Source organism: Hypanus sabinus, chromosome 30 (assembly GCF_030144855.1).
Source record: "Hypanus sabinus isolate sHypSab1 chromosome 30, sHypSab1.hap1, whole genome shotgun sequence".
NCBI classification, from domain to species: Eukaryota; Metazoa; Chordata; class Chondrichthyes; order Myliobatiformes; family Dasyatidae; genus Hypanus; species Hypanus sabinus.
This window is the reverse complement of record NC_082735.1, coordinates 25823259-25845827: the sequence shown is the minus strand read 5'-3', so window position 1 is coordinate 25845827 and position 22569 is coordinate 25823259. Positions and strand designations below refer to the sequence as shown.

Genomic DNA, 22569 nt, shown 5'->3' with positions numbered 1-22569 from the left:
CAGCATCTACTGATCCTCCTTTGTTTATCCTGCCTGTTAGATTTGTCAGGCAAGATTTCCTTTTAAGGAAACCACTCTGACTTTGGCCTACTTTATTATGTGCTGCCGAGTACTCTAAAAGCTCATCCTGAATAATGGACTCCAACAGTTTCTCAACCACTGAAGTTAGACTAACTTCCTTTCTTCTGCCTCCCTTCCTTCTTGAAGAGTGGGGTGACATTTGCAATTATCCAATCCTTCGGAACCATTCCAGAATCTAGTGATTCTTGAAAGATCAAAGTTCAATGTGCTGCCCCACCCCCTCTGCCTACCTGCCTGTCCTTTCGATACAATGATTCCTTGGATGTTAAGCTTCCAGCTATGATCTTCTTTCAGCCACAACTCTAATGTCCACACTGTCGTACCTGCCAACCTCTATTTGTGCTGCAAATACTACCCTATTCTGTGTACTGCATGCCTTTGAAAATCTTCACCCTTTCTATTTTACCGTTACACTGCAGATATGATGGACGGAAGTTTCCAAGTGATCTGGTTCATTCTCAGATTGAGGTCAAACAGACGTATAGAGTTGTTGTCTTTCGCCAAGACTATAACAGCAAGTACAAAAAGGGGGGTAAATTATAACACACTTTTAACATCTCTTTCAAAGAATCTCAATGAATTTTCAGTTAATGAGGCACAGGAAACACATAATTATGCATAGCAAACATTCACAAAAAGGTAATAATGTCCTCAATATGTTTTATTAATGTTTACAAATAAGTATTGGGCAGGTCAGATGGATAACCAGGGATTCTTCCTTGAATTATTGGCAAGAGAACCTTACTCTCTTGGGAGAGAGCAGAGGGCAGAGAACAGATCTCTGATAGTGCAGTATTTCTTCAGAAGGTCAGTCATCAGTCCAGATTCTTGTGCACGGTTTCTGAACCGGAAGTCGAAGGCAAGACTGTGGGCAAGCTATCAGCTGAGCCAAAGGTGACAGTAAAAAGACTGGAATCATAGAATCTCTCATCACAGATGACAAACAAAGCTAACAATCAATATCGTAATTAGATTTAATAATCTTTATAGACAAGTTGCACAATCATTGCCCACAAATAGCCATCCCAAAACAACCCAACTAAACCGGACACAGAAGCTGTGCATTGTCCCATGATAACCTTCAGCACAAGCTAACTGTAATGTTCCAGTTTTTAGACTGTTGAGAGGATCATCTGATGCTTGCTCCTGTATGGGTAATGAAGACAAGGACAACACTTATGGACGTTGGTCACCTTTGCCGGTGTGGTAGTCTGGAGGAGCGTACTTGTCTTCCTTTATCAGCTTTTCTCTTTGTGCTCTGATGGTGTTCAGCCTTTTTTCCTGTGAGCATGGAAACAAAGTACCATGTCAGCAGAACATTTGAGACTGTGGCGATCTGGTCATTTATAGACACTTATAAACCGTCAAGAGTATATTTAGCATTTTGGCTGTTTAATTGAAAACCCGGCACAGTAAAGTTGGAATGACATTCACCCCTCAAGTAATTGCACCATTCAACTACTAACAGCGCAGATCAGAAATAACCTCCCCCCCCCCCCCCCCCAACTGACAATCAACATTGGAGCACTTCAAGGATGTATGCTTGACCCACTGCTCTACCCTCTCTACACTCTGACTGTAAAAGGACTGACGAAGGGTCTCGGCCCGAAACGTCGACAGTGCTTCTCCTTATAGATGCTGCCTGGCCTGCTGCGTTCCACCAGCATTTTGTGTGTGTTGTTTGAATTTCCAGCATCTGCAGATTTCCTCGTGTTTGCTCTGTAAAAGGACTAGATGGGATAGTTTGTCAGATGTGTTCAGGAAAGTTTCTTTAATCGGTATATAGAATGCACTTAGTAAATGGGAAGGCTTCAAAGTAAAATTTTGAGAGTACAAAGCTTTGATGTGCCTATCAGAAGAAAAGGCAAGGAAACAAGTTTAGGGAACTTTGGTTTTCGAGAGATATTGAAGGCCTAGTTAAGGAAAATAAAGGTGTGTAGCAGGTATGGGCAGGTAGGAACAAATGAGGTACTTGAGGAATGTAAGAAACTTAAGAGAACACTTCAAAAAGAAATCAGAAGAGCTAAAAGAAGGCACGAGGTTGCTCTAGCAGACAAGGTGAAAGAGAATCCTAAGGGATTTTACAGATATAGTTGACAGTCAGACATACTTTATTGATCCCGAGGGAAATTGGGTTTCGTTACAGCCGCACCACCAAGAATAATGAAGAAATATAGCAATATAAAACCTTAAGTAATTAAATAATGTTAATCATGCCAAGTGGAAAAAATAAGTTCTGGACCAGCCTATTGGCTCAGGGTGTCTGTCACTCCGAGGGAGGAGTTGTAAGGTTTGATGGCCACAGGTAGGAATGACTTCCTATGCCGCTTAGTGTTACATCTCAGTGGAATGAGTCTCTGGCTGAATGTACTCCTGTGTCTAACCAGTACATTATGGAGCGGATGGGAGTCATTGTCCAAGATGGCATGCAACTTGGACAGCATCCTCTTTTCAGACACCACCATCAGAGAGTCCAGTTCCACCCCCACAACATTACTGGCCTTACGAATGAGTTTGTTGATTCTGTTGGTGTCTGCTACCCTCAGCCTGCTGCCCCAGCACACAACAGCAAACATGATAGCACTGGCCACCACAGACTTGTAGAACATCCTCAGCATCGTCCGGCAGATGTTAAAAGACCTCATTCTCCTCAGGAAATAGAGACGGTCTCAGTGTTCTTTGACCAGTCCAGTTTATTGTCCATTCATCTCCCCAGGTATTTGTAATCCTCCACCATGTCCACACTGACCCCTTGGATGGAAACAGGGGTCACCAGTGCCTTAGCCCTCCTCAGGTCCACCACCAGCTCCTTAGTTTTTTTCACATTAAGCTGCAGATGATTCTGCTCGCACCACGTGACAAAGTTTCCCACCGTAGCCCTGTACTCAGCCTCATCTCCCTTGCTGATGCATCCAACTATGGCAGAGTCATCAGAAAACTTCTGAAGATGGCAAGACTCTGTGTTGTAGTTTAAGTCTGAGGTGTGAATGGTGAAGAGAAAGGGAGACAGGACAGACTCCTGTGGAGCCCCAGTGCTGCTGACCACTCTTTCTGACACACAGTGTTGCAAGCACATGTACTGTGGTCTGTCAGCCAGGTAATCAATAATCCATGACACCAGGGAAGCATCCACCTGCATCACTGTCAGCTTCTCACCCAGCAGAGCAGGGCGGATGGTGTTGAACGCACTGGAGAAGTCAAAAAACATGACCCTCACAGTGCTCGTCGACTTGTCCAGGTGGGCGTAGACACGGTTCAGCAGGTAGACGATGGCATCCTCAACTCCTAGTCGGATATTATATTAAGAGCAAATGGATTGCATGGGACAAAATAGGTCTCTGGAAGATCAAAATGGCAATCTATGTGTGGAACCAGAAGAGGTGGAGGAGATTTTAAATGGATTTTTTGCATCTGTATTTGTATAATTCTTTGAAAGTGGCACCACCAGTAAATAGGGATGTAAAGAAAGCTTTTAGCACATTGGCCTTCAGATCAAAGTATTGAGTACAAAAAGTGAAATGTTATGTTGAAGTGGTACACGGTGTTGGTGAGGCCTAATTTGGAGTATTGTGTGCAGTTTTGGTCACCTACCTACAGGAAAGATGTAAATAAGATTGAAAGAGTACAGAGAAAATTTACAAGGATGTTGTTGGCACTGAAGGACCTGAGTTATAAGGAAAGATTGAATAGGTTAGAACTTTTATTTCCTGGAATGTAGAAAATTGAGGGGAGATTTGATAGAAGTTTACAAATTTATGGGGGGGGGGGGTATAGATAGGGTAAATGAAAGCAGGCTTTTTCCACTGAGGTTGGGTGGGACTACAACTAGAGGTAATGGGCTATGAGTAAAAGGTAAAGTGTTTAAGGGAAACGTGAGGAGAAACCTCTTCACTCAGAGGGTGATGAGAGTGTAAATCAAGCTGCCAGCACAATTGGTGGATACGATTTTGATTTCAACATTTAAGAGAAGTTTGGATAGGTACGTGAATGGGAGGGATATGGAGGACTATGGTCGATGGATGTAGGCTGTTTAAATGGTTTTGCAGACTAGATGGGCCAAAGGGCCTATTTCTGTGCTGTAGTTTTCTATGATCCCATTTTTTAAAATAGTATTTTAGTCTTTTATGTATTGCAGCCACAAAACAACAAATTTAATAACATATGCTAGTGATATTAAACCTGATTCTGATTCTAAACATTCAATTCAAAGATGAAAAGATAACTTTACAGAGGGATTGCAAGGAAATACCATAGCTATACTTCTTATTAGCATTTGTGACAATACGGCACATTATTTTTACACCTGCCAACTCACCAACTTAGTTCGGTTTATACATTCATAGAAATCTTCCATTTCCAGTTTACACTCTTTCATGGCTCTGATTTTCCCGATTCCATGAGCACATTCAATCCACTCCTTCTCAAACACGTGACAACGGGATGGCCGATTGTGGGGCTGTGCACCACTTTGGATTAGCATCCACTTGTCAATGTTGATGCCCAGCTTTCCCTGGAGGTCAATTAATGGCATGGCTGTGAGACTGGGAAGAGTTCAGCCAGGAGCTATGTGATGGAAACAGAATAGCGTCATATGTTTTGAAGCAACAAACATTCTTGACAGCGTAAAGTATGCTTAAGATACTAGATAGGAAAAGGAATGCTGTGCTTTATGCTTGAGTGATTCTCACAGTAGAAATATTCATGGCAAAATAACACAAAAATACTACCCTGTCTCTGAATAAGTCCGTGGGCAGGTCTGAACCAATTCACTGTGTCCTCTTCAGAGGAGTTTTGCTACTTTAAAACAAGGACTCAAACTAACCACCACACCTTAGATAGCTGCTGTTGTTGTTCCTTTCCACATCTTGCAGCACAATGGATGGCATTTTTGCGTTTCCATAGCATTTGACTGTTTTTTTAAAACCAAGCCGAGTTGCCAGCTTGACACTCAACCCAGCACAGGTGGAAAGCCGGCCAGATTCAAACTCGAGACCATTTGTCTTGAAGTCCGATGCTGATGCCACTACACCACCAGCTGACATTGGATATCCGAGTCTCCAGAAAATTTAGTTTCTGGGACCAATTTACTTGGGTCTTACAAGTGAACAAGGTATGCAAAATATACACAACAAGGAAGACTAGATAATAGAAAAGTTTGTTTCTGCTGTGGAGACAACCTTTACTTAAGTTGCCAGCCTGCATTGATCGGCTGCAAACATTCAAAGGGGAGTTGGATGAGGTTTTGTTGGTGGGTTTCATATTTATATTTAGATGGCTCTCTTTGGAACCTATCATTCACTAGCCTTGTTTACATGCAATGCCACTTTCAATCACTTGTGAAAAAGCAGCCCTAAATAACTATTCCTTTTTGGTAACATTCCTTCTAAAATATGTATTCAAAGACACCAGAGAAACACTGTAGTCACTGATTTAGAAGGCTTTATTCAGCAGCCATTTTTATGCAGACATTCCTGGTAGAGGCTACCGGACCGATGATTATATCACATTTTTATATGTTAAAGAACCAAAGTAACAACAGGATAATTCCTAGAGTTGCATTCAAAATGCTTCTTTTGAGTTGTGTATAAGTTTCAAATACCTAGATCTTCACACCAACACACCCAAAATGAGTGTTAATCACCATCATCTCTGAGCTGCACTCATGCATTCTCAGGTCAATGGAATGTTTATTGCATTCATGCGTACGCAGACATCTCAGGCTACATTCACACTAGACTGGATAAATCCATAACCGAAGCTTTTTCTCTTCGTTTTGACCCTCCGTCCACACTGAAATGGCGCTTTCCTCCCCAAAAATGGAGCTTTTCTAAAACGCTCTCCAGAGTGTGTAAATCTGAAAATGCCGGCTGGGCGGTGTAGTGTGTACGGGGTAACCGGCATTTTTTAAAAACGCTGTCATGATGGGCCAGAACAGATGGTGGAGGCAGCGCGGCATTTGATTGTTTTCTTGAACTAACAGGAGGAAACGGAAATAGTATACTATTTCTTCTTTGCTTGTTTTCTGTAGCTGTGTCCTGTGCGTGTCCCCAGGAGGAGATTCACCCAAATACCTGTTTTAATGTCGCAAACACGAGGAAATCTACTGTTGCTGGAAATTCAAGCAACACACACAAAATGCTGGTGGAACGCAGCAGGCCAGGCAGCATCTATAGGAAGAAGTACAGTCGACGTTTTGGGCTGAGACCCTTCATCAGGTTCCACCAGCATTTTGTGTGTTACCCATTTTAATGTGGACGGAGGTATTTTCAGAAACGCCTGGTCCGGACGCCTATTGATTTTTCATGACACCAGCATTTTCAAAATTCACCAGCTCAGTGCAGATGTAGCCTCAGGTCAATGGAGTGCTTATTGCATTCACACGTATGCAGACTTCTCGGGTCAGTGGGGTGTTACTGCATTCATGCATATGCAGACTGTTATCCATGATTTTTCATGGTTCAATTGCTTAGGTTCCAAGCATTGCTGGCAAAGCTATCATTATTACTTACCCCAAAAAGTAGACAGGATATCACAGATAGACAAGGTCATAAAGAGAGATGGCATATTGACATTCACTAGTAAGGGCACTGAGTATAGGAGTTGAAGTTGTGTAAGATACTGGTGAGGCTAAATTTGGAGTATTGTGATCAGCTACTTACAGGAAAGATATAAAAATATCTGAAGGAGTCCAAAGAAAATTTACAAGGGTATTGCTAGCACTTCAGGTCCCGAGTTGTTGGAAAGGTTGAATAGGTTAGCACTTGAAAAACAATAAAAGGAGATCTTATAGAGGTTTACAAAATTAAGACAGGTACATACAGAATGAATGTTTGCAGGTTTTTCCCTTCAGGTTGGGTGAGATTAGAACTAGATACCATAGGTTTAGTGTGAAAGGTGAAATATTTAAGGCAAATCGGGGAGGGGGGGACTTCTTCACTCAGAGGGTGTCATGTGTGTGGAAGAAGCTGCCAATAAAAGTGGTAGAGGCGAGTTCAACTGCAACATTTAAGAGAAGTTTGGATATGTACAGGAAGAGAAAGTCATGGAGGGCTATGGTATGGGTTGATAGACCAGGCAGGCCAGAGTTAACCAGATGGGCTGAAGAGCCTGCTTTGATGTTGTTGTACTCCAGGACTCAAACTGCTTTTTAGAAAGTGGCGGTGAGCTGCCTTCTTGAATCTCTGGTGAAGATATTCCCACGGTGCTGCTGGATTGAAGGACAGCCGACACATTTCTAAATCAGGATGGTGCATAACTTGGAAGGAACTGTGCAGGCAGTAATGTTCCTACGTGTCTACTGCCGTTATCCCTTTTTCTGGTAAAACTTGCAGGTGCAGAAGGTAGTATTGGAGTAGTCTATCAGCTACAGTGCATGTTGTAGGCAGCACACACTGCAGCCACTGTGCACTGGAGATGCAACAAATGAATGTTTCAGGTGATGAGTAGAGTCACATTCAAGCAGTCTGCTTTGTCCTGGATGCTAATCACCTTCCTGAGTGCTTGCTGGTACTGTACTCATCCATGGAAGTGGAAAGAAATTCCTTCAGATCATTCTTATACGATTTGGAACGTCATGAGGTGAGAAATCAACAGGATATCAAGTCTCTGACTTGTACCTGTAGCCAGGGGTTTTTGTGTGGCCGTCAAATTTGATCTGGTCAGATGTTGTGGCACTCAGCGAGGGGAAATAGAGTAGATGGAAATACACATTGTCTGGCACTTTCAGGACATGGATGTTACTTGATACTTAACAGCTGATGCCTTGATACTGTTCAAGTCTGACTGCATCCAGTTGATGCCTTGATATTGTCTGAGTTATTTATTTATTGATATAACAATGCGGAATGGGTATTTTTAGCCATGTCACCCAATCTCCCAATTTAAACCTTGCCTTATCACGGGACAATTTACAATGATCAATTGATCTCCCAACCGGTACGTCTTTGGACTGTGGGAGGAAACCCGCAGTCACGGGGAGAACGTACTAACTCCTCACAGGCAGCGACAGGAAGTTTTATTGCATCCAATCTGGACTAGCACAAATGGAACTAAACTCAACCCCACTTCTGATCTTATGATAGAAAGAAAATTATTGACGAAACAGCTAATGATTTCTGGGCCCAAGGATAAAACCCAAGGGAATAGGTTATGTTGTGGGACTGGGATGATCAAACTCCAACAACTACAGTTGCAAGAAAGTTTGTGAATCCTTTGCAATTACCTGGTTTCCTGCATTAATTACTCATAAAATGTAGTCTGATCTTCATCTAGGTCACAATAATAGATAAACACAATCTGCCTAAACTAATAACAAACAATAACAATCTAGGTTCAATAAAGTATGTGAACGCCTTCTACAAAAGCTATTTAAAATCAGACGTTCCAATCAATTAAATGAGGCTGGAGGTGTGGGTTGTAGAGGTATCCTGCCCTATAAAAAACACAAAGTCAGGCTCCTGACAGAGCCCGGTCTTCTCACGAAGCATCTGTTTATGTGCACCATGTCTCGATCAAAACAATTTTCAGAGGACCTTCGAAGAAGAATTGTAGAGATGCACAAAGCTACAAAAGGCTACAAAAGCATTTCTAAAGTCCTGATTGTTCATCAGTCCACAGCAAGTGAAATTGTCTACAAATGGAGAAAGTTCAGTACTGTTGTTATTCTTCCTAGGGACGGGTGACCTGCAAAGATCACACCAAGAGCACAATGTGCAATGCTGAAGGAGGTGAAAATGAACCCAAGGGTAACAGCAAAAGACGACAGACAGTAGGTGCAGGAGTAGGCCATTCAGCCCTTCTAGCCAGCAACGCTATTCACTGTGATCATGGCTGATCATATACAATCAGTACCCCGTTCCTGCCCTCTCCCCATATCCCTTGACCCCGCTATCTATGAGCTCAATCTAACTCTCTCTTGAATGCATCCAGAGACTTGGCCTCCACTGCCTTCTGGGGCACAGCATTCCACATATCCACTACTCTCTGGGTGAAAATGTTTTTCCGCATCTCTGTTCTAAATGGCCTACCCCTTATTCTTAAACTGTGGCCTCTAGTTCTGGACTCACCCATCAGCAGGAACATGCTTCCTGCCTCCAGTGTGTCCAATCCCTTAATAATCTTATGTTTCAATCAGATCCCCTCTCATCCTTCTAAATTCCAGTCGCTCCAATCTTCCAACATATGACAGTCCTGCCATTCCGGGATTTAACCTTGTGAACCTACGCTGCATTCCCTTAATAACAAGAATGTCCTTCCTCAAATTTGGAGACCAAAACTGCACACAATACTCCAGGTGTGGTCTCACCAGAACCCTGTACAGCTGCAGAAGGACCTCTTTACTCCAAAACTCAATTCCTCTTGTTATAAAAGCCAGCAGGCCATTAGTTTTCTTCACTGCCTGCTGTATCTGCATGCTTGCTTTCATTGACTGATGTACAAGAACACCTAGATCTCATTGTACTTCCCCTTTTCCTAACTTGACTCCATTTAGATAGTAATCTGCCTTCCTGTTCTTGCCACCAAACTGGATAACCTCACATTTATCCACATTAAACTGCATCTGCCATACATTTGCCCACTCACCCAACCTGTCCAAGTCACCCTGCATTCTCATAATATCCTCCTGACATTTCACACTGCCACTCAGCTTTGTGTCATCAGCAAATTTGCTAATGTTACTTTTAATCCCTTCATCTAAATCATTAATGTATATTGTAAACAGCTGCGGTCCCAGCACCGAACCTTGTGGTACCCCACTGGTCACAGCCTGCCATTCTGAAAGGGACTGGTTAATCACTACTCTTTGTTTCCTGTCAGTCAGCCAATTTTCAATCCATCCTTGCAGAAATCTGTTGAACTTGCTAAAGACTCTGCTCATTTGTCCACTTTAGGAAAAATATTGAACAAGAATGGTGTTCATGGAAGGACACCACAGAGGAAACCACTGCTCTCCAAAAAAAATTGCTGTACTTCTGAAGTTTCCAAAAGACCACCTGGATATTCTACAACAATTCTGTGACAGCGTTCTGTGGACAGATGAGACAAAAGTTGAACTTTCTGGCAGAAATGCACACCACTATGTTTGGAGGAAAAAGGGCACTGTACACCAACACCAAATCCTCATCCCAACAGTGAAGCATGGTGGAAGGAGCATCATGGTTTGGGGCTGCTCTGCTGTCTCAGTTCCTGGACAGTTTGCAATTACTGAGGGAACAATGAATTCAAAATTGTAAGACATTTTTCAGGAGAATATCAGGGTAACAGTCTGTTACCTGAAGCTTAATGGAAGTTGAAAGATGCAACAAGACAATGATCTAAAATACAAGAGTAAATCAACAACAGAATGATTTAAAAAGAAGAAAAATTGTACTTTGGAATGGACAAGTCAGAGTCCAGAACTTAACCCAATTGCGATGCTGTGGCATGACCTGAAGAGGGCTGTTCATGCAAGGCATCCCAGAAATATTGATGAACTGAAACAGCTTTGTATGGAAGAATGGTTTAAAATTCCTCCTCACCATTGTGCAAATCTGATCAACAGCTACAGGAAACGTTTGTTGGACATTATTGCTGCTAAAGGAGGTTCTACCAGTTATTAAATACAAGGGTTCACATACTTTTTCCAGCTGCACTGTAAATGATTAAATAATGCACTGAATAAAGACATGAACAGTATAATTGCTTGGGTGTTATTAGTCAAGGCAGATTGTGTTTGTCTATTTTTGTGACTTAGATGAAGATCAGACCACATATTATGAGCAATTAATGCAGAAAATCAGGTAATTGCAAAGGGTTCACAAACTTTTCCTTGCAACTAGACAACTATCTTCCTTCACACGAAGTATGACTCCAGCCATCCATACCCAATTTCAGTTTTACCAATTACCTGTTGCTTCAATTACATAACACACACAAAATGCTGGTGGAACACAGCAGGCCAGGTAGCATCTATAAGGAGAAGCACTGTCGACGTTTCAGGCCGAGACCCCTTGTCCTGACGAAGGGTCTCGGCCCGAAACGTCGACAGTGCTTCACCTTATAGATGCTGCCTGGCCTGCTGTATTCCACCAGCATTTTGTGTCTGTTGTTTGAATTTCCAACATCTGCAGATTTCCTCATGTTTGCACTTCAATTACATAGTCTGTATTTCCTAGACATACAGTATTCCATTCCCTTTTGAAGTATAAAGTGCATTAGGCCATTGCACTGTTTGGTAGTGGCACAATTATAATTACTGTTGAAAATAAATGGTGTGCTATTACTTGATTTTTCCCCCCACATTCAGAAATCATCACAAGACAATATAACACGCAGAGGAAGGTCATTCAGTACCTTACAACTATTTAACCATTCAACACAATGGTGAATCCTTCACCTCTGCACTACTCATCCCCTACCCAAAGTGAGAAACAGACCTGCACATACCACTTGAAGCACTACGGCTCTATATATCCCAAATCGCTTAACTGAGCCCAGATACCATCTCACTGGCTTTCTTTCTAGGTTACATTGAACTTTTGCTCCCTGCTGCCTCCCCACATACTTTCCTTCTTCTCTCCCTCCCCCTCCATATTCCTCTTCACCCCTCGCCCTCCTCCAACTTTTCCGCTCACTCTGTCCCTCCATCCTCCTCACGGTGCCTGGCCTTATCCGCCGGTGACCTACCTCCTCATCCTACACTGAGCCTGTCCTGCCCCGTCCCGGCCTCATTTGAGTCCCGCCGAACCGATCGGTCCTTATCCCTGCCCCGTCCCGAACCTCAGACACAGAAGACCCCAGCTGTCGCCCAGAAAAAGAGCCGGCGCCCAAAGGCCCAGAACTGCCCCTCTCACCTTCAGCACCTTCGATCCCCGCCTCACTTTCCGTCCGGTCGCAAAATGGGCCCCGGCGCCCAGTTTACGTCCTTCACCATCCGCCGTTACAGCTCCGGCTCTGCCGCCCCCTAGCGTGTCGGCCCGCATCTGCAGGTGCGATACCCAGACGGTACTCGTTCGTACTGCCAACGATCGCTGACGTTGTTGGGGCTGCTTCTAATTTTAGACGGCTGGCTCTAACTCTACCACGTTTTTGAAAAAGTCAGTCAAATCAACCTTTAATCTAAATTTCAGGAAATGAAATTCCAATTTGTGTCGCCTCTCCCACACCTTAATCCTTGGCTATAATATTCAGATAAAATTTGGCTATCCCGGACAGAAAATACTGAAGTTGAGTTGAGTTCTGATATGGTTGTGTTGGCTGGGTGCGTGTCCATCGTGGATCATAAACCACTATTTCCATTGATATTAACGGATAAAGACGCCTAATTTGTGACACCAGCTCCAGCACAGGGCAGAATCTGCACAGTGAGGGATTAAATCATGAGGGTGTGTGTACTGGGAACACAATCCTCCTAATTCTGCCAGGTCACAGCATGTCAGAAAACTGGAGGACATTTGCCCCATTGTGTCAAAGCTAGAATGAATCAAATGCACTTCCATTAATGTATTTGCGGTGAATTAATTTTTAAACAACATACCTGTAATCTGTAGGGCCAGCTCCTGACATATTTAAGCAACACGCACAAGATGCTGGAGGAACTCAACAGGTCAGGCAACATCTATGGAAGTGAATAAACAGTCGACGTTTCGGGCCGAGACCCTTCATCAGAACTGGCTGAAGGGTGTCAGCCCAAAACGTTGACACTCTACTCTTTTCCATGGATGCTGCCTGACCTGCTGAGTTCCTCCAGCATTTTGAGTGTGTGTTACTTTGGATTTCCAATGTCTGCAGAGTTTCTTGTGGTTATGGAATCCTACGTTCACCCTTGTTTATATTCCAACTACATTCCCATCAGCCCCATCCAGATTCTATTAGTCTTCTACACCTCCAGGACCAGAGGACACCGTCTCAGAACAAAAGGACATCCCTTCGGAACAAAGATTAGGAGGAATTTCTGAGTGTAACTCTTTGTCACGGATGGCTGTGGAGGCCAAGTCTGCGTATATTTAAGGTGGAGATGATAGGGTTCTTGACTCGTAAGAATGTCAAAGGTTAGAGGTAGAAAGCAGGAGAATGGGGTTCAGAGGGATAATAGATCCGCCATGATGGAATGGTGGAGCAGACTTGATGGGCCGAATGGCCTAATTCTGCTCCTATGTGTTATGGTCTGAGCACTCGGGACAATTTAAAGTGGCTATGAACTTACCGACGTGCAAACCATTGGGATATGGAAGGAAACAAGAGTCTCAGAGAGATCAATAGCCACGGGGGATTGTGAAAACTCCACACAGACAGGATAGAACTCAGGTCTCACACGCTACGAAGCCTCAAGCTGCACAACAGTTCTGTGAACTTAATCTGTCGCAACACAAACAAAATGCTGGGGGGACTCAGACCCTTCTTCAGGACTGAAGTGGAAAGGAAAAGACACTGGAATAAAAAGGTGGGGGGTGGGGTGAGGGGAAAGAGGCTAGCTAGAAGGTGACAGATAAAGACAGGTGGGTGGGGAAGGTAAAAGGGCTGGAGAAGGTGGAATCTGAAAGGAGAGGAAAGTGACTAGAGGAGAAAGGGAAGGAAGAGGGGAGCTGGGGGGAAGCGATAGGCAGGTGAGAAGAGGTGGGGAACAGAAAAAGAGGGAAGGCAAAAAAATTAAATCTGTTGATAGAAAACCTACAGCACAACAGGCCCTTTGGCCCATAATACTGTGCCGAACATGTACTTACTTTAGAAATTACCTAGGGTTTTACCTAGTTTTTCTAAGCTCCATGTTCCTATCCAAGAGTCTCTTAAAAGACCCTTTCTTTCTGGTGCTTTTTGAACATCAGCTCCATTGAATCAAGTGCTTTGCCAACATGATTGTAAAATCCTTTGGAAACATTGATGCATTGCAGCTGGAGAGCTTGGACGTCCACCAACTTCAGCTCCAAACAGATGTGTTCCTTCCACCTGCTGAGGATTTGCTGAGATTTTGTCGATTACCAGTTGTCAATGCTTAAGGCTGCCATCCAGGTCTAAGGAACAGCAAAAAAATACGGACACAGCAAATTGGTAAACATGTTGCTCATTTAATTTTGGCTTGACCAGTTCTACTGTTTAATTCAGAACTTTTCATGCTGTGATCATAAAACCAGGAGCTCACTGTAATGTTGCTCTGATCACATTCTGTTCACAGCATCTGCATTTTGATTGATGTAGTTTCATAAAAATGAAACACTGGTGAAGAACATGAACATTACAGCCTGTTCCTCCACTTGTTGTATTACATTTAAAATGTTAGCGAGCTTCCTCTTGTTAATCAGAGAAATAACTTTTTGTCTGATTTGCCTTTTCTTTCTGATGCTGAGATGCATCCAGGGGTGTGCTGGGACGCGTCATCGGTGACGCAGCAACACACACACACACACACACACACACAAATTGCTGGAGGAACTCAGCAGGCCAGGCAGCATACATGGAAAAGAGTGAACAGCCTCGGCCCGAAGTGTCGACTGTTTACTCCTTTCTATAGATGCTGCCTGGCCTGCTGAGTTCCTCCAGCAATTTGTGTGTGTGTTGCCTGGATTTCCAGCGTCTGCAGATTTTCTCTTTTGTTTGTCATCGGTGACGTGACCTGGGGTCGTCGCATGTTTTGGGTCTTTCAATATCAGCTACCATCCAGGGTTGATCAAGCCCTGACTTTTCTCCCAGCAGCACTGGTCCACGGGTCTCACTTCTTGATCAGTACCCACCTGGATCCTCTGACGGTACTGACGGCTCCTTCCTTTGCAGCCCTGTAATGCCAAGGAGAGAGTAGGTTCTGCACTGCAAGCAGGCAGCAAAACCTCCACACCCCACGACTATAGGCTCACATTGTGCCCTCCGCTCCTGTCTCTGGGACTGCTCTTCCACCTTCTGGTATTTGGCCTTCTTTCTTTCTTTTTTTCTTTTTCAATATATTTTATTAATTTTCACATAGAAGAATACAGAGTACATGAGGATATATATTATGAATCAAAAAAGAGGTAGAATAGTACCAAATACATTATATTTAAATCACACTTGCAATTGCAGTACCTTATATTCATAATCAAACACATATATTAATTAAATTGTAATTTGAATTGTAATAATTTTATTATAAAAAAGAATCTAAACCCATGCTTTCTTACTTTCAAATGCCTCCTCAATCTGGTCTTCCCAAGGCACTGTATGTTCCACCATGACCACCTGCTTCGAGGTTTCTGACCATGTCAGACCTCAGGGATGAAGATGCTGTTGTAACATGAAGGAAGTCACCAGGGAGACACTGAAGCTGGTGGATACAGACTTGTTTTATTCAATGAAATGGGACACTCTTAGAGAAGAGGCCTGTTTGACCTAATATTACATGACAATTTTATCTGCTAAAGATCAAAGGTAGTAGCAGGACAACACAATATTTACAATGTATCTACAATGCTTCCTTTGAATTACAAATAACTTTCACACCTCCTTCTTTGCACCCACACTCGAGACACCCAAAATGAATGTCTAGTTTTCAGTTAACTGGTGTCTGCAGCTCCAGGGAACTGTGGTCCAGAGCTGCATTTTAAATTTCATCTACAATCCACATTCAGGTCTAAAAAAATTGGTTGCTGATGTTAATATTTGCTATATTGCCCGAACTCCAGAGCATGCTTTAACAACGCCATTGATTCCTCATTTGTACAACGTGTTTATTGCAATGTGTTGGCGTGTGGCCAAGTGGTTAAGCCATTGGTCTAGTGATCTGAAGGTCGCTAGTTCGAGCCTTGGTTGAGGCTGCGTGTGTGTCCTTGAGCAAGGCACTTAACCACACATTGTTCTGTGATGACACTGGTGCCAAGTTGTATGGGTCCTAATGCCCTTCCCTTGGACAACATTGGTGGCATGGAAAGGGGAGATTTGCAGCTTGGGCAACTGCCAGTCTTCCATTAAAAAACCTTGCACAGGCTTGCGCCCTGGAAACTTTCCAAGGTGAAAATCCATGGTCTGTCGAGACTAACGGAGCCTACTTATTGCAGGATGGATTGTCGTATCAGAGTATTTCAAAGTTCCTAGAATGGAAAGGTGCATCCTCATTTCTGGAACTTTGCAAAGAATCCTGTGTTGAGCCAGGGTTGTGGCGATTTTATGGGCCACAACCAGGTTTTATGGGACTTCAGAGAAGGCTTGATATCTCCTGAACTTGGATAAAGGAAGAAGATCCTCTTCCACAGGTGCAATGAGAGGATCTGGAACGGAAGATCACCGAGAGCGAAGCCACAGGGACTTGGACACAGTGCTACAAAAAGTATTTCCATACTTCTTCAAAACCAGTGGATATATTGTCAATTCTCTTGGTAGAATTTCAGATGGTGATGAGAGAGCATACAGGAGTAAGATATATCAGCTAGTTGAGTGGTGTCACAGTAAGAACCTTGCTCTCAGTGTCATTAGGACCAAAGAACTGATGGTGGACTTCAGAAAGGGTAAGACGAGGGAACACACAAAAGTCTTCATAAAGAGATCGGAAGTGGAAAGGGTGAGCAATTTCAAGTTATTGGGTGTCAAAATCTCTGAGAATCTATCCTGGTCCCAACGTATCGATGTAGCTACAAAGAAGGCATGGAAGCAGCTAAATTTCATTAGGAGTTAGAGAAGATTTGGAATGTCACCAAAGACACTCGCAAATTTTTACGTGTACCATGGAGAGCATTCTACCTGGTTGTATCACCATCTGGTATGGGGTGGGGGGAGGGCCTACTTGTACAGGATTCAGACAAGCTGCAGAGAGCTGTAAACTTAGTCAGCTCCATCATGGGCACTAGCCTCCGTAATATCCAGGACATCTTCAAGGAGCGATGTCTCAAAGAGGTGGTATCCATCATTAAGGGCCCCCATCTCCCAGGACAAGCTCTGTTCTTATTGCTACCATCAGGAAGGAGGTACAGGGGTCTGAAGACACACACTCAACGATTCAGGAACAGCTTCTTCCCCTCTGCCATCCAATTCCAGAATGGATATGGAACCCATAAACACTATCTTGCTTTTTGTTAATTTCTATTTTTGCACTACTCATTTAACTATTTAATATATATACTCAGTGTAGTTCATATTTTTTCTATTATTACGTATTGCATTGTACTGCTGCTGCAAAGACAACAAATTTCACAACATATGCCAGCAATATTAAACCTGATTCTGATTCTATCACTCACAACCAATGGACTCACTTTCAAGGACTCCCCATCTCATGTTCTCAATATTTATTATTATATCTTTTAACTTTCTTTTATATTTCCATAATTTGTTGTCCTTTCAACATTGGTCATTCATGCGCCCTGTTGGGTATGGTCTTTCATCGATTCGTATTACGGTTCTTGGGTTTACTGAGTCTACCGCAAGCAAATGAATCTCAGCGCTGTATATGCTGATATCTATGTACTTTGATAATAAACTTACTTGGAACTTTGAACCGGAAGGAGAGCTGATCATGGAAATTTGCTGGAGTTCGACCACTGGATTAAACACATCTAGGGTTATTGTTTTAAATTCCTAACTGTGGTAGAGAGAATGAAGAGAGAAGTTGCAGTGTAGCTGGCCAAAGAGGGAGACCAAGGGGATATCTGAATGTTACAAATTGGGACTGTCTTCCATTAGAGTTGTGGTTTTGCCATCCACAAAGGGCAGCAATCGGCTCCTAAATATCGGGGAAGGATGGGAACCAAACTCCAGGTCCAAATTACACAGTAAGAGCTAACAAACAATAGACTTTAAAAGTGGTGAAACTGCATTTCTGTGCAATTTTCTGTTTATGACGCAGAAGGTAAGACACAGAAACATTGGGAAGAAGATAAAGGAGCACAGAGGAGTCTGTAAAGGGGAAGTGTTGTGGGCGACTGGCTAAATACTTGGAAGGTGCAGTGCAGACATTTTATTCAGAATTGAATGTTTTACTTTAGATTCTCATCTCATTGTTACCATCAGGAAGCCTGAAAACACACAGTTGATGATACAGGAAGAGCTTCTCCTCCTCCTCCTCCAACCAATTTCTGAATGGACATTGAATCAATCAACACTACCTCACTACTTTATTTCCTATTTTTCTGCACTTATTTAATATAACTATTCTATACATATATACTGATTGTTGCTTCACATTTTTCTCTCTGTTATTGTATTGCTTTGTACTGCTGCTGCAAATTTAACAGATTTCACGACATACGGTTCCATTTATTATCAGAGAATGTATACACTGTACAGTATACAACCTGAAACTCTTACTCTTCACAGACATCCACAAAAAAACAGAGCCCCAAAAGAATGAATGCGAGAATAACACTGATCTCCCCCTCATCCCCCCTGCACAGGCAGCAACAAAGCATCAACCTCCTCCCATCCCCCCCACCAAGGACAGCGGAGTCAAGGGATATGGGGAGAAGGCAGGAATGGGATACTGATTGTGGATGATCAGCCATGATCATATTGAATGGTGGTGCTGGCTTGAAGGGCCGAATAGCCTACTCCTGCACCAGTTGTCTGTTCTCTATTGTCATTTGACAGCAAGCGTCAGTGCCCACCACGCACCAAACAACAGCAAAGTCTCCGAAGGGAAACCATGATCTGCAGTCTGCAAAAACTATTGTTTACCTGACAGTTCGACTTGCTCCAGTCTCCCGCTCTCTCTCTCTAACCCCAACCCTTCTCTCTCTCATGAACAAGGGACAGAGAGGTGTCACTGGTGATACTAAACCTGATTCTGAGGTAAAGTAGCAAGAGTGAGAGATAGTCACTGCCATGGGAATGGAGGCACAGGGGCTCCAGATTTCAGAAGGCCTCACTGAATGCTTAGAGTTATTTTCAATTATCTTTTTTAAAAAAGCTATTTCTCCTTCATCAACCCCCCCCACCCTCAGGCAGAATGTCATATTTCTATTTGAAACTGGAAACCTGTAAGAACCATCTATGAAGAGTTGTGGATTAACAAATCCTCACTGCCGATTGGAAGGCTGCATTCTTTCCCCCTGCGGCGAGGTGTCACAAACAGACTTCATCCTCAACAGGTCACTGCTTACATATTGTTTCCATTTAGCATTCTTTACTGATGATGTGATCCTACGAATGTTTCTGTGATTCTTTCCCCCCCCCCCCTTCAAAGATCAAGGGCAGCCAGCCAGAAAATGGAGCCAGATTTTTGATCTATTGAAATTCTGAATTAAAGTGGTCATTGTGGGAGTGATCTTATTGTAATGGCATTTTTCATTAGAATCTCATTAGAATCACACTCAGCGATTCAGGAACAGCTTTTTCCTCTCTGCCATTCAATTCCTACAAGGACATTGAAGCTTTGGACAATACCTCACTCTTTTTAATATACAGTATTTCTGTTTTTGCACATTTTTAAAAATCTATTCAACATACGTAATTGATTTACTTGTTTGTTTATTATTATGTTTTATTTTATTTATTACTTTTTCTCTCTCTGCTAGATTATGTATAGAACTGCTGCTGCTAAGTTAACAAATTTCACCTCATATGCCAGTGATAATGAACCTGATTCTAATTCTACTGTTATTTATAAAACCCAACCAAATGCTTGCAATTTGAACTGTTAAGTCTTATTCTGACGCATTATGTTGAATAGCCCTTTAATTTCTCATTTTGATGAATCTAAAAATGACAAAACGATTTCCAAAATCTTGCTGCAATCCAAAATATATGATAGTTAAATTATTTCCTGTAACGGCCAGTAGTCAATAATCACAGGAAGGAGGTCAACAAATAGGCAATGAATGCCTCATTGTCAGGGGCCACGTTATGGATACTAATTGTATTCTGAGAAAAGAAATTAAGTTTGAGCGACTGAGCACTGGGTGAGTTGTGCTGTTTGGGTGTTAAGTTTCCAAGTTGATAATGTGGTCAAAATAAATAGTTTTAGCCAGTATGTAGAAATGTAATAGTGAAATCTGTGCTAGGACTGGATGATGCCAAACCAAACGCAGGATAACCGTGCAAATCTTTCACGATGTGGGATCAGCTGCGGCTTTTATTTTAAGCCATAAAGTTTGGGCAGAAACAGTGATAGGAATTGGGTGCATATTCATGATTCTCCGTAGGTTACATAATCTCAGCCAAGATCAAAGGGTCCTGAGCTCACATTTTCCTATCAGGAGGGAAAATAATATTTAGGAGGCTTGCCTTAAAATAAAGTGGAATTGCTCAGGTTTGAAAAATCGGCAAGCTGTAGCGGTGAGTGATATGTGTCAGGGCATCATGTGCTAGTGCTGGGGCTGTCACAGTTTACAATCTCAAATTCATTGCCTCAGATGATCAAAGTTCTTAAACAACGTTTAAACTTTTCTCAGGATAGCAAATAAATATTTGCACCGCTTCTCCGGCGGCTAATTCTATTCGCTCAAGAATGCAATGGAGGACTCAAATGATTCGAAGTACATTTATTATAACCCTGAGACTCGTCTTCACCACAGACAGCCAAGAAACAAATAAACCCATGGAACCCATTCAAAGCAAAACATCAACCCTCCCATCCATCCCCCAAAAAATCACGCAAACGGCATGAAAAAGTGAGGAAACACAGAATATAAAACATAAAATTGAAATAGTCTGGGCACGTTCAGTTTAGCTTAGTGTTCGTTATGTGCAGGCTGCCCCGATTCAAAATCTGCCCCAAATCAGGGAGGATACACTTGGAGAAGCAATCAATGTGATTGGCTGAGTAGATATAAGGAACATGGCGCCTCTGTTTCCTGGAACCAAAGTTAACAATGAAAAAGGAGCAGAAGTATAGTCTGGTTTAAGGACAAAGTAGAGAACTATGAAATTTACCCTTCACCATGCATTGGAATCTACACTCAGTACTTTACACCTGCGTGTTAATGCAAATATCTAATCAGCCAATCATGTAGCAACAACTCAATGCATAAAAGCATGCAGACAAGATCAAGAGGTGCAGTTGTTGTTCAGACCAAACATCAGAAAGGGGGAGAACTGAGACCTAAGTGACTTTGACTGTGGAATAATTGTTGGTGCCAGATGGGGTGGATTGAGTATCTCAGAAACTGCTGATCCCCTGGGATTTTTATGCACAATAGTCTCTAGAGTTTACAGAGAAGAGTATGGAAAACTAACAAACAAAATCCAGTGAGCGGCAGTTCTATGGGCAAAAACACCTTGTTAATGAGAGAGGTTAGAGGAGAATGGCCAAGCTGGTTCAAGATGACACGAAGGCGACAGTAACTCAAATAACCGTGAATTGCAACAGCGGCGTGCAGGAAAGCATCTCTGTGAACGCACAGCACGTTGAACCTTGAAGCGGATGGGCTACAGCAGAAGACCACCAACATGCACTCAGTGGCCACTTTATTAGGTACAGAAGTTACTTACTAAAGTAGCCACTGAGACTAAATTTGCAGGGGGCTTTTTTTTAATTTAGAAACAAACTTTAAAAAAGGTTTGCATCCAAACAAGTCAGAAAGGGACAAGTTGCATGGCTTACTGTAGAGAGAATTATAAGGGAAACATACATAATTTGTTTACGGCTTTTACTAATTTTCACTCACTCTTGTGAAATAATGTTTTCTTCTCGATTCACACTGGGTCTCATTTCACTGTGTCTGCCTTTGAAATCTTGATGAAGTGCATATGAAGGCACCTGCAAAATATGTTCTGGCCACTAGGGGGTCCTGTCGTTACACATCTACGTGCCAATTGCTCTGACAGCGACTGAAATTAAAAGACTGTAATCAAGGCAGAGGCAGACTCTGATTTCTTTGTGTGAATAATGAAAGAGAAATACTTGCAAAGGAACGTGAAGAGTGGTAAGATGACTAAATGAATAGTTTGCTGAGTTTTGATAGAGATTTCATAGATCACGGTCTGGTATTGGGGGGAGGTGGGGGTGGGGGCTACTGTGGAGAGCTATAAAGTTAGTCAGCTCAATTATGGTTACTAGCCTCCGTAGTACCCAGGACGTCTTCTAGGAGAGGTGCCTCAGAAAAGCGGCTTCCATCATCAAGGACCCCCCCACCCCACTACCCAGGACATGCTCTCTTCTCACTGTGACCATTAGGAATTAAATAACAGAAGCCTGAAGGCACACTCTCAACGATTTAGGAGCAGCTTCTTCCCCTCTGCCATCTGATTTCTAAATGGACATTGAACCCATGAACACTACTTTTTCAATTTCTGTTTTTGCACCTACTTATCTTAATTTAACTGTTTAATATATATATTTCTTACTGTAATTCAATTTTTCCCCTTTATTTATATATTGCATTGTACTGCTGTGTGCTTTTGCAAAGTTAAGATTTCATGACATATGTCGGTGATATCAAACCGGATTCCGATTCTGATTAGAAATGCCTTCAGTAATTGCTGAGAATCATTATTCAAGGACATAATGTACCAAAGTAATTACTTCCACTAGGGACAAATCAGGCACCAGAGCCCTCAGGGAAATTGGGATTGGACAGCATGTGTAGGGGCTGGAATCCTCCCATATCCAGTGAATTA

At 42.6% G+C, this 22569-nt stretch overlaps 2 protein-coding genes across 4 annotated transcripts in view; one reads left to right on the top strand and one right to left on the bottom strand.

The window, feature by feature from the left end:
* Window positions 1-22569, top strand: part of zbtb8b (zinc finger and BTB domain containing 8B) — a 317365-nt gene that overhangs the window by 93929 nt on the left and 200867 nt on the right. The window lies entirely within an intron of this gene.
* ndufs5 (NADH:ubiquinone oxidoreductase subunit S5) lies at window positions 725-12019 on the bottom strand. Of its 2 annotated transcripts, none has more exons than XM_059954457.1 (3): window positions 11913-12019; window positions 4397-4644; window positions 725-1362 (listed from the first exon to the last, which is right to left on the bottom strand). In XM_059954457.1, the coding sequence occupies exons 2-3, from the start codon at window positions 4610-4612 to the stop codon at window positions 1258-1260; spliced, it is 321 nt and encodes a 106-aa protein (XP_059810440.1). In that variant the 5' UTR covers window positions 4613-4644; window positions 11913-12019; the 3' UTR covers window positions 725-1257. The 2 variants fall into 2 exon arrangements, with proteins under 2 accessions (XP_059810440.1, XP_059810441.1); XM_059954458.1 differs by lacking the exon at window positions 11913-12019 and adding an exon at window positions 11746-11886.